The sequence below is a fragment of the Peromyscus maniculatus genome, chromosome 10, assembly GCF_049852395.1.
Source record: "Peromyscus maniculatus bairdii isolate BWxNUB_F1_BW_parent chromosome 10, HU_Pman_BW_mat_3.1, whole genome shotgun sequence".
Classification (NCBI taxonomy): domain Eukaryota; kingdom Metazoa; phylum Chordata; class Mammalia; order Rodentia; family Cricetidae; genus Peromyscus; species Peromyscus maniculatus.
The window spans coordinates 9084434-9097314 of NC_134861.1; the positions used below are offsets into that span (position 1 = coordinate 9084434).

The 12881-nt window shown below is 47.2% G+C and overlaps 1 protein-coding gene across 8 annotated transcripts in view; it reads right to left on the reverse strand.

Moving 5' to 3' along the window:
• Nucleotides 1-465: 465 nt before the first annotated feature.
• Nucleotides 466-12881, reverse strand: part of Urgcp (upregulator of cell proliferation) — a 51135-nt gene continuing 38719 nt past the window's right edge. For 7 of the 8 annotated variants that reach the window (XM_076545884.1, XM_006972978.4, XM_076545883.1 and 4 more), the window contains 5 exons: nt 11235-11261; nt 10780-10850; nt 8162-8212; nt 7878-7916; nt 466-3712 (listed from right to left, as the gene is read on the reverse strand). In XM_076545884.1, coding sequence (XP_076401999.1) covers nt 1128-3712; nt 7878-7916; nt 8162-8195 — 2658 coding nt within the window. In that variant the 5' untranslated portion in view covers nt 8196-8212; nt 10780-10850; nt 11235-11261 and the 3' untranslated portion in view covers nt 466-1127. The remainder of the gene's footprint in view (nt 3713-7877; nt 7917-8161; nt 8213-10779; nt 10851-11234; nt 11262-12881) is intronic. The other variant, XM_006972979.4, reaches the window with a different exon arrangement.

Genomic DNA, 12881 nt, shown 5'->3' on the forward strand with positions numbered 1-12881 from the left:
GGGGTGTCTCAGGCCACTGCCTGACTTCTCTGAAGACAAGAAACATGGACAAAAGGAAACCCCAAAGCCTCAGCAGCAAGGCACAGTTAAGCAGAACCCCCTAGGCCTGAGCTGTAGGTGGAGTGGGGCTCTGAAACTCAGTGAAGTGATGGCTGATTCCAGCTGAAGAGCCAGCGGGGGAAAGCTCAAGCCCTCACCAGGTATCTGTCTCACAGGGTGGCTACTTTGCTGGGAGAGACCTGAGGATGCACAGCAGGTCCTCTCCACTCTCGCCACGCAGGTACTGCGGTCTGGGGCTTCCTTCTCTGTCAACCACAACACGGGTAGGGAGCAAAGTGCTGAAGTGCTGAAGGCATTGTCCCCAGACCCTCGTCAGGCAGAGGCTGTTGTCCTGTGCACAAGGACAATGAAGGCACAGACAGGCAAACCTACACACTACCGTCATTCGAGCACTCGCCCAACTCATCAATTCAACAAACATTTATTAAGCGCCTATGTGTGCCGGGTCCTAGGGACCCAGAGCTGTACGGTGCTTAGGTCCTGCCCTCAAGCAGCTCACAGTCTAGGGGCAGACAGTAAACACACAGTGACAATGTGCCATGAAGTGTGGAGGAAGGATGACAGAGTGCTGGAGTACACAGGGTGACTGCTGAACACTTCCTGGGCAAGGGGCAGGGACAAGCTCAGTGCCCCGGCAGTGCCTTGCACTTTGGCGCCACGTCACCAAAACCTTGAAGGCTGGTCCACAAAGGACCTGGGGACTGAATGGAAGGAAGCAAAGCCTCTTTTGCTGCCTGGGAACAACCCGCAGCATCCCTGTCTGCCAGCACCTGCGGTGGTGACGAGGGAGCTGTTCCTTAATTCCAGGGGCCAGTGAAGGGGCAGCTACCCAGGGGGCCACCTTCCAGGAGCCTTGATGGGCTAGGAACAAAGAACTCCCTGCTTGTACCACCCCGCCCTGGGGCCTCTATTCTCAGTGTTTCTGAGAGGGTTTGAGACTGCTTCTTAACACTGTGGAGAGGCCCTTAACGCCTGTCTGTCACTAGTCTTCCTTCTCAGGTGCCAATGACAGCCTTGCTGGCTGCTGTCACAACAGGCCACAGCAGGAGGCCCTACCCTCAAGACATTCACAGCCTCCGCACCAGCTCAATGAGCTGCTGGATGTTTTTGTTTTGGTTGGACAAGCCATTCCTGATGTTTTCTAGCAGGCATCTCTTCAATTCAAAGATGGCCTCACTGTAGCCCAGGCTCACAGCGGCCATGGGTGGTGCTCCATGCCACAGGGCTGGGATGTGCCAGACGTGCTGCCTCTCTGCCAGGCCTGCCAGTGTCCGGAAGCTGCCACCCTGCTTCTCCATGTGGGTAGCAGCCCTGCTCAGGTCGCTGGGCGGATCCAGGAGCTGCCTCCTGTCTCTCGGCTTGGGACTGGGGACGGAGAAGTCATGAAGGTTCTGGTACACAAACTGATAGTTGGGCATGTGCCCCGTTTTTTCTAACCTTAGAAAAGCATGAAGAATCGCTGGTGGAATGTCCTTCGTCTCAGCTAAACTGACCACAGTGACATTACTTAGCCCCATTAGCAGCGTGGCCAAGGAAGCCTCCAGTTCGAACCTGTCTCCAGCAGAGGCCAAGGCCCCACTGATCAAACCCCCAGAGTCGATTACCAGGATCTGGTCACAGCCCAGGTCCTGGCTGAAGCCCTCGGCCACAGGGAGGAGCTGCATGAAGGACCCCCGGGGACTACAGCTCCTCCCTGTGGCAAACCGCAGGCCAAACATGGTGTTGAGGAGTGTAGATTTCCCTGTGCCTGGCACCCCCAGAGCGGAGAGAACCACTAATCGACATCTCCTGTCTAGGCGAACATGCAGCTCCTTGAGAAGCCCAGTGACCCAGCGAATAGGGATGCTCAGGGTGGCCCCATCGACCAGCTCCAGAGGCAGCCCGCCCAGAAGCAGTTCCACAGCCAGGCCCGGGAAGTGGGCAAAGCGCCTCTGACCAGCAGGCAGCCTCCCTGCCTCCACCAGGCAGCTCTCCGCCTCATAGAACTGCCCCATCTCCCGCAGGAAGTGCTCCACTCCCAAGGGCTCAGGCCAGAGCGGCTCATTCAAGTCTGAGGCCCCACCAAGTTTCGGTCTCAGGGTGAGGAGGGTCTCCGGAGGCTGTCGTGGCCGAGGCGAGCCTAGTCGGGCTAGCCCCGACTCCATCCACCTCAGGAAGTACTGCCTCTCACCCGGGGAGGGGCTGCTTATGCCCAGGATGAACTCCTGCACCCCTGAGGTGGGCTCCTGGCCATTCTGCTGGACCCGGAGCTCCAGGACGCGCCGTCTCAGCTCAGCCCGGTGCTTCTCCGGGGGCTCCGAGAGCCACTGGAGCTGGCAGAACTCCCTCTCGACTTGGGCTGCCTTCCTGGCAGGGTCCCCCTGCAGCCTCAGCTCGTCCCTCTTGTAGGCATCCACATCCTGGATCTTCCTGATGATGTTCTCCATCCGGTCCTTGGCCTTCTGACACTCCTCACAGTCCTCGTCAACCCTGAGGCCTAACTTCCGGGCCGCGTGTGCCATGTCCTCCACAGACACCCGCCTGCAGGGAGAGCGGGCCACACCGCATATGATGGCTCGGATCCGCCTCACGAAGCTCTCGCTGTCGGTGCTGCTGACCTTCACGAGGACGTGCGAGTGGTCGATCTTGAGCACAGGGATCAGCCTGTTGAGGAAGCGCAGGTTGGTGTTCCGTTTCCCGCGGTAGGGGCTCAGGATGAAGTAGTACTTGGTGGTCGACTCCTTCATGGAGTACAGCAGTTTGTATTCCTTCTTACTGATGTTGTCAGTCAAAATAAACACAGCGGAGCAGACTTCTGTCAAGAGCTTGAACTGCAGCCAGTGAGACCCAATGTCACCTCTCAAGTTCAGAAAGGCCATTGGCTCTGGGAAAACATCCAGGTCCTCCTTACCACTGGGGAAAAACCAGGAGATTTCCACTAACCCATCGGCAATCTCTCGAGGATTGGTGCCCAGATTGAGGTCCCGATGCCAGAAGCAGTCCCACTGCCGCCGGGCCGGGCTGAGGATGGCATTGAGCAGCTGGGACTTGGAGTTGCTGCTGACATCCATGCGCACGAAGGCAAAGGTGGGCGCCCTGGCCAGGACCGCGCTGTCTTCTCGAAAACTCCCAAGGCCCCGCGGGGGCTGGAACCACCACGTCCGCACCACGCCGCGCAGGGCCCAGAGCAGAAAGGTGTGGTAGTGGTTTTCTGAGTCCGGCAGCACAAGCGGGAGGGCGAACTGGCAGAGGGCCATCTTCAGCAGGACCTCCTGCTGCAGGAAGGCGTCTGAGGACAGCAGGAGGGCGCAGACGAGGTCCAGGGGGTTCACAGGCGTGTCGGGCATGGGCAGCTCGGAAAAGGAGTAGATGTCATCGGCTGCCATCTCCTCAGCTGGGTCCCAGTAGATCATCTCCTCCTCCATCTGGCTCTCTTTCTCTGCCGGCCAGGCATCTGGAGGCATGTCCAGCACCATGGTGGTGTTCCTGGCCTCAGCATTAAGGGCCTGCAACTTCCTGAGGAAATGCCAGGGAAGGTCCTTGGGAACCTGAGGAGCCCAGTTCTTCATGCTGTCAAAACTGATCTGCAGGGAGTCCTGGAGGGTGAGCTTCTGTACCTGGTATGTCTCCAGTCCCAACAAGGACAGCATTTCCTGAAGCCTGCTTCTCTCCACTGCCGGAAAAACAAAGACAGCAATGTCAGCCTTTGTTCTCAAGTCAGGATCTAGGTAGAGCTGGAGAAAAGCCTAGCAGGGAAGGGTTGGAGAAGACATTCCTCAGAATAGGATGCAGGTCCAGGGGACCAGGGTATGCTGGGAAGATCAGGGCACAAAGGTAAAACTCTCTATATAAGAAGGTAAAAATCACCTAACTAAAACGTATCAGACATTATAGGAAGGAAGATGGGCTGGCAAGATGCCTCGGTGGTTTAAAGCAAAAGGCCAGAGTTCATTTCTCAGCACCCCCTTTAGGTAGCTAACCCTCCTTATAACTCCAGCTCCAGGGATCCCACAGCCTCTGCAGGCACTGACATCCACATCCACATCCCCACACAGACACAAACAACCAGACACATAACTAAAACTAATCCACAGCCAGGCATGATGATTCATGCCTTTAATCTGCAGAGGCAGATTGCTCCCTTACAAATTCAAGGCTAGCCTAGTCTTCACAGAGCATCCCAGGCCAGCCAGGATCACACAGAAAGACCCAATCTTAAAGAAAGAAAGAAACAGAGAAGGGGTGGGGAGGGAGGGAGGGAAGTGAGGGGGAACAGAGAAACTGAGGAGTTATATTTAGAAGTCAAGAGAGTTTATGTTAATGCAGTGATTTTTAGTTTCTCTAGATAGCTGCAACATCTAACTGAGCTCAAACATAAGCAATTAGAATGAGCAGCACAGGTTCTCTAGGTGCTGTTCTCTACTCCTCAGACCTTCTCCTCCACTCCTCAGACCTTCTCCTCTACTCCTCAGACCTTCTCCACTCCCCAGACCTTCTTCTCCACTCCCCAGACCTTCTTCTCCACTCCTCAGACCTTCTTCTCCACTCCTCAGACCTTCTTCTCCACTCCTCAGACCTTCTTCTCCACTCCTCAGACCTTCTCCTCCACTCCTCAGACCTTCTCCACTCCTCAGACCTTCTTCTCCACTCCTCAGACCTTCTCCTCCACTCCTCAGACCTTCTCCACTCCCCAGACCTTCTTCTCCACTCCTCAGACCTTCTCCACTCCTCAGACCTTCTTCTCCACTCCTCAGACCTTCTTCTCTACTCCTCAGACCTTCTCCACTCCTCAGACCTTCTCCACTCCTCAGACCTTCTTCTCCACTCCTCAGACCTTCTCCTCCACTCCTCAGACCTTCTCCACTCCCCAGACCTTCTTCTCCACTCCCCAGACCTTCTTCTCCACTCCCCAGACCTTCTTCTCCACTCCCCAGACCTTCTTCTCCACTCCTCAGACCTTCTCCACTCCTCAGACCTTCTTCTCCACTCCTCAGACCTTCTTCTCTACTCCTCAGACCTTCTCCACTCCTCAGACCTTCTTCTCCACTCCTCAGACCTTCTCCACTCCTCAGACCTTCTTCTCCACTCCCCAGACCTCAAACCAGCTACAAGGTCATCTACCCCTCATGCTCTAGCCCAGTCAGGAATCTGGGGGGCATGTTAGAACATGCCTGGAACTCTGGCACTCAGGAAGTTGAAACAGGAGGATTGATGCAAATTCAAGATGAGCATGGGATACATAGCAAAAAAAAAAAAAAAACTGCCTCAAAACCTGGAGGAAAAAAAGGTCACCAAGAAATTCCCCATGAGAGTAACAACCACTATTTACACTCTGGGTTGCCGGTAAATGATTTTTGGGTTTTTTTTTTTTTTGGGGGGGGGATTTGTTTTTATCTTTGTTAATAAACTAGAGATTATTTTTAAAGGAAAAGAGCAACCACTGCTCAGCACCCTTTTGCAAATCCAAGACCAAAACTGGACTGGTTTGTGTTGTGATTTGGGACTTGCGTGGTGCTGAAGATGGGGGAGTCCTCTGCATGCCAGGCAAATGTTCTACCATGAAGCTTTATCTCCAGCTTTATTCATGTATCAAGATATATAAACATATATATTTAAATTTTTATTCTTAAGTTTTAAAGTTTTATTTTTGTTTGTTTTGAAACAAGGTTGTTCTATATAGCCCTAATGCTCCTGGATCTCACTATGTAGCCCTAGCTATCCTTAATCTATGTAGACCAGGATGGCCTCAAAATTATAGATCTATCTGAGCACTGGGATTAAAGGTGTACACAACCACACTCAGTGAGCTCTTGAACTTTTTAAGACAGTCTCACTATGAACCTCATACTAACCTCAAATTGTTAGTGTACCTGTAAACTATCACTCCCTGTATAATTACTTGTGTTTTAGTGACTGTGAAGAATATTCTTAGTTGTCAACTTGACTACAACTGGAATTAACTAAAACCAAAAAATGGAGGGGCACACCTTAAGAGATTTTTGCTTAATTTTAAGTGGGAAGACCCACTTCTAATCTAGATCTTTGAGGTGGTAAAACACACCTTTAATCCAGATCTCTTGAGGTGGGAAGACCCACATCCGATCTGGACCATGCCTTCTGCTGGAAGCCTATATAAGGACATGGAATAAGGAAGTTTTTGCTGTCTACCCTTTCTATATATAATTCTGTAAGTTCTGTTACTCTAGAGATCCCTGACTAATGCAGTAACAACAAAACATCTGGTGTTGACTGACGCCTGGGTACACACTGAATGTTTTAGATATTCAAATGTCACCCTATATAATGCAAACTTTATAAGTTAATGATCGTAAAAGTTCTAACTGTATCCGGATCTTGGCCTGGCATCTTACCAATGTTCATATCCAACATACGTGGTTCACTTCTTATTTATGTATTTATTTATTTTGCAGTACTGAAATGGACCCCACATACTAGGCAGTACTTTACCACTGAGCTATATCCAAAACTCTTTTTTCTTCTTCGTTCAAGATGGGGGTGGGGAGGAGGTGAGGGTGTTCCCTAGTCTTGTCTCAAACCTGTGAACAGATTCAATCTTTCGCCTCTACCTTGGAACTACAGGCATACAACACTGTAAGTATCCAATAGCATTAGTTTTGGGGCTCAGAACTCTAAACTTATTTGCACACATGAGCTATGGCACATGAATACAGGTGAGAGAAAAACCTGTAGGAATCCTGGGGATCCAACTTGGTAGCTCACATTTTTACCTGAGGCATCTTGCCAGCTCAGGGCTCCAAGCTCTACAGCAATATGGTAGAAGGACCACTTGAGAAGTTACAGGGGGCCTGTAAATTGTTTTCAAAACAGAACAACTAGCCTGGTATTATTGTTCAGCAGGTAAACCATTTGCCTCCAAACCTGATGATCTGAGTTTGATCCCTGGAAGCCACATGGCAGAAGGAGAAAACAGACCCCCAAATTGTCCTCTGACCTCTATACACCTCCACATGCGCACACACACATAAATAAAAAAACCTTAATTTTAAAAAAGATTTAGTTTTATTTTCTCTATATATGGATGGGTGTTTTTGCCTGTATTATGTGCACGCAGTGTCCGAAGAGGCCAGAAGAGGGCATCAGATCCTTCTGGAACTGGAATAATAGCGTTACTAGCCATCAAGTGAGTTCTAGAAACCAAACCCAGGTCCTCTGCAAGAGCAACAAGTACTCTTAACCACTGAGTCATTTCTCCAGCTCCAAATAAGTATAATTATAAAAATAAAGAAAAACTACACAGGAGGACTGCTCTATGGCAGAAATTCTACATGGCTATTCCTCAGGTTTCCTTGTTATGCCCAAATGAAGCCAGGGATACACAACAACCATTGCTGCTTAAGTAGCATGATCACCAAAGCAGCTTGGGAAAACCACAAAAAATAACCTCTTTCTACATATGTACCCATAGCCGGCATCCGGCCCGTAGGAGACTATTCAGCAATTCTAGGTCCAAGTCTGCCAATATGCCAACGAAGCTATTGCTAGAGTTTCTAAATCTAGATAGCTAAGCATTAGAATCACTTCAGGAACTTGTTAAAAATAAGATAATGGGAAAGCCTCCACTCACAAAGACAGTAACTCACAGTGGCAGTATAGACAAGTTAAAGGAAGAAATGGTTTCTCCATAGTAAGTTCCTGAGTGGTTTGGTTTTTAGCAACATTACTAATAGTTCCTAGACAAGAGGGGTCAGAGTCAAATACCCACATGATTTGATACAGTCAAGTTTAAGAACTAGCCACCTATACGGTCCTCTCCTATGGTAGAATGGAAAGCTGAAAAATAAAGAGAAAATGTATACCTGTTGGGAAGTCATTGTCCTGAGCCTCGTTTGTACCATCTATGAGAAAAAGCAAAGGAAAATAAAGGGAATTAATCTAATAATATGATAATAATGTCAAATAGACTGACAAAAAGTAAATTAAGTGAAACAAACCCAAACCCTTTTTTTTAAACCAAAATGGCAATTCCTTGAAATTTTAACAATATAAAAATATGAAGCCATCAAGTCCTCATTATTTTTCACTTTGTACTTATACCCTCCCCTTCCCCAACCCAGTTTGTTCCAAGTCCCATAGTTGCTACCTCCATAGTGGAACCCGCAGTCACCTCCTTCCATTTCTCTCCATTCCAAATCTAGAAAGAAAGGTACAGACATTTCACCTCAGCAGCAAGTTAGAGCCTTTCCACGAAGAAGTCTGGAGTGGCTTTTGTTGACTGTTAGTACTACAGGTTGAGCACTCATGATCGCAAGTGTCTCCAGGTTAGATTTTGGAATAAGCCAAGTTTAAACAAAAACAAAGGCTGGAAATATAGCTACAGCTATAATATTTTTTATTTACCAACCTTATGATCCCCCCCCATAATTAATAGATAAACATTTTTTTTTTTTTTTGAGACAGGGTTTCTCTACATAGCACTGGCTGTCCTGGAAGACCAGGCTGGCCTCAAACTCACCGAGATCTACTTGCCTCTGGCACCCAAGAGCTAGGATAAAGCTAACATTCTAAACTGTCTTTTTTGATGAGTTTTCTGGAGATGAATATAGGGACAAGAGAGACAAAAATGGAGGGGTGCTTTTGGAAGCAGGATGATTTGAGTGAAAACACAAAAGGACTCAAGAATCAAACTACAACGTCCAGTAATTAAAAACATACTTACTCAAAGTGAAAAGAAGATTCTAAAAAAAAAAAAAAAAAAAAAAAAAAAAAAAAAAAAAAAAAAAAAAAAAAAAAAAAATTCCCAAAGAATTCAAAATGCACTGTGAAGAGAAAAAATAACTAGAGAGGAAAATAACAGCCAAATATAGGGGTTGGAAAGACAACTCAGAGGTTAAAAGCACTTGATACTCTTACAGAGAGGACCAAGGTTCAATTCCCAAAACCTACAAGGTGCTCATAACTATTTGTTACCGGGGCTGGAGAGATGGCTCAGAGGTTAAGAGCACTGGCTGCTCTTCCAGGGGTCCTGAGTTCAATTCCCAGCAACCACATGGTGGCTCACAACCATCAATAATGAGATCTGGTGCCCTCTTCTGGCCTGCAGGCTTACTGTATACATAATAAATAAATAAATCTTTTTAAAAAAATAATAACTGTCTGTTACCCCAGTTCAGGGGTACAATGCCCTCCTCTGGCCTCTGTGGGCACTGCACACATGTGGTGTTCACACATGCAGGCAAAACACTCATCTACATAATTTTGGTTTGGATGCTTTTGTTTGATGTTTTTGTTTTTCTGAGAAGGGGTCTCTATGCAGCTCAGGCTGTCCTAGAACTCACAAAGATCCATTTGCCTCTGCCTCCTGAGTACTGGGATTATAGGTGTGCACCACTATGCAAGGTTGACAGTTTTTTTTTGTTTTTTTTTTTGTTTTTTTTTTGGTTTTTTTGAGACAGGATTTCTCTGTGTAGCTTTGCGCCTTTCCTGGGACTCACTAGGTAGTCCAGGCTAGACAGTTTTTTTAAGAGGCTGGCATGAGGGGCTGAAGAAATGGCTCAGCGGTAAAGAGCACTGACTGCTCTTCCAGAGGACCCAGGTTCGATTCCCAGCACCCACGTGGCAGCTTACAACTGTCTGTGACTCTAAGATCTGACATTCTCACACAGACACACATGCAGGCAAAACACCAATGCACATAAAATAAAAATAAATTATATATTTTTAAAAAAGAGGCTGGCATGATGGCACATGTCTGTGATCCTAGGCTGCCCATCAGGAAGCAGCAAGTTAAAGGACCGACTGGGTTACACTGGGCTCCAGACCAGTATGTACAATTTAACAATGTCTTAGAAAAGGCAAGGGTGTGTGTGAATGTGACTCAGTGATGAGTCATACATATCAGGTCTTCATGGGCACAAGGGCAGAGTGTGGCCCAGGCTCTACCACGGAAATCCCATCCTGTAAGAACTGTTCCAAGCCCAGGTGGAGCATTAAAGCATTTTCACCAGAACCAAGTGATCTTTCCCTCCCGATTTACTATAGTACCCAAAACATACTCACTGGTTTCCCATCAAGATGCAGGACATTTGTTACTGAGCAGTAAATGAACATCTACCATGTGACACCTTGAGGCTGTTAGCACTGGTTAGAATAAAGCTCATAGACGGTCCCCTTATCTCACACCATACACAACAAATTAACTTAAAATGGATAAATAATCTAAATGTAAAAATTAAACATCATGAAACTCAAAGCTGGGTGGTAGTGGCACACGCCTTTAATCCCAGCACTCAGAGGCAGAGGCAGGTGGATGGCTGAGTTCAAGGCCAGCCTGGCCTACAGAGCAAGCAAGTTCCAGGACACAGAGAAATCCTGTCTCAATTTACACACACACACACACACACACACACACACACACACACACACACACGGTGGGTGGTAAGCACAATGGGACAAAACATTTACATAGTATGTATCTGTGTCTCCAGGAAAGGTCTAGTTAGTATTTGCAGAACTTAATAGCATATATATATATATATACATATATATATATATATATGCCTTATAACAAAAGAAACAATAACGCCAATAAAAAGCATACAAAGATTTGATCATCTTGAGATGGAATCTTTTTATAGAGAGAAAAAGAAAAGCCTTAAGCTTCTTTGAGAGGTCCACAATCCAGCCCAGGAAGAGTGTAGACTCCAGAATCCTAATAGAAGAAACTTATCAGTCTCAAAACGGGCCCAAGTCGGAGTTTACCTGCAATTGCTACGGATGTCTGGCTCTCGGAAGGCTTTACTTCTGGGGCCACTTCTCCCAGATCTGAATGCCTGAAAATTTTTCAGAAGAAAATTATCATTAAAATAACGTACTGCCACTTTCACCTAATCAAACCGGCTGCATAGAAAAATCTTCTGGGAAACTTTTAAAAACTATAAACTCAGGCTGTTGAAATGGCTCAGTGGTAAAGAGTACATACTGCTCTTCTATAGTTCCCAACACCCACACATACACATATAAGAATAAAATCTTTTCAAACTGTAAACTCTGGGTCCATCCCAGATCCATGAATCAGCCCCCTGAGAGCTGGTCCTGGGCATCTCTGCTTCTGAAGTACTCTCTAGGACTCCAATGTACAGCCCAATAGAGACACACTAGCCTGGAAATAGACCCATGGCTGCTGGCCACTCAGAAAGATGTAAAAGCATACATACCCTTTGACCAGTAATTCCACTTCTATCCTAAGGGAAAAATGAAGACTTCGTTACAAAGAGGCTGGTGTGAGCTTGACATGCAATAGCAAAAGCTGCCCAAGTCCAGTGGCAGGAACCCAGTCCTGTCCTGCAATCGGCACACAACATTCTATGGGCTTCTTTTTGTGAGCAGAGCAATTTTAGATGAACTATTATGGGAAGACACTAAAGGCATGCAAATTATTAGGGACTAAGTTACAGAATAATGTAATATAAATATGATTGAATGACATACGTTTAGAGAGAGATCTAGAAATGTGTTCATCACAAGCTAGGGGACACAAACAAACATGTCTATAGTGTGAACTATGTGTGGTAGCACAGACCTGTAACCCCAGCACTCAAGAGGCTGAGACAGGAGTATCTCAATTTCAAGGCCAGCCTGGTAACATAGCAAGACCCTGTCTCAAACAAACACACAGTGCAGACAAGAAGGGGTGATCTTGTTTGTTTTCCTTGTGTGCATGTGTGTTGCTGAGGTACAAATCCAGGACCATCCACATGTTAAATGCTCTGCCACTAATCTATAACCGCCCCCAACCCAACACTATAGAAGCTGAGGAAGGAGAATTATGAGTTCCAAGCCCAAACAAGGCTACAAAGGTAGATCCTGTATCCAAAAATAAAATAAAAGTTTTATCATAGAAATAACAAACACGAGCCAGAGAGATGGCTCAGCAGGTCAAGGTACTTGCCACACAAACCTGATACTTGAGTTCATCCTGACAACCCACGTAAGAAGCCAGACGCAGCGACATTCCTATACCCCAGAAGTCCTCTGGCAAGAGGTGAGATCTAAGGCAGAGACAGGGGACTAGGCCAGCCAGTCTATGGTAACAAAACAGCAGAGGAGAGGCCCCATCTCAAAAGCAAGATGGAAGAAGAAAGCAGACTCTGGAAGAGCTGTCCTCTGATTTCCACATGAGCACTGTGGCATGAGAGTGCCTGTATACACACACACACACACACACACACACACACACACACACACACACACTCATGCATGGCCACCCACATGAGCATACATGCACGCATACATGCACACACACATAAACACAAGTGCATACATGCATTCACACACACAGTTGTTTAAAAACGAGAGCAAGCAGCCGGGCAATGGTGGTACACACCTTTAATCCCAGCACTGGAGAGTGGAGAAGTGAGAGGCAGCATGGACACAGAAGCAGAAGCAGGTGGATCTCTGAGTTTAAGGCCAGCCTGGTCTACAGAGTGAGTTCCAGGGCAGCCAAGGGCTACACAGAAAAACTTAGAAGAAAAAGGGAGAAAAGAAAAGTAGGAACAAGCAAACCTGAGGTGAAGATTCTGACTGAGGATGAACACACAAATACTGGGCAGAATTTACAAAACTTGCAAGAGCGCTGGGTTGACCTGTGACCTCTACATTCATACTCAAGTGTGTGCACATGCCTATGTCTCTGTACATCTGCTATACACGCCTGTTTCCTAACCATGTCTGCTGAAAGACACAGCAAGCAAAGACAGAGCAGAGCACTGTGGTGTCCTCTAACTGCTGCGGGCCACAGGAATATATCATAAGAACTCAGCTGGTTATGGCAAAGTCACTACCTGGAGGGATCATGGAATTCC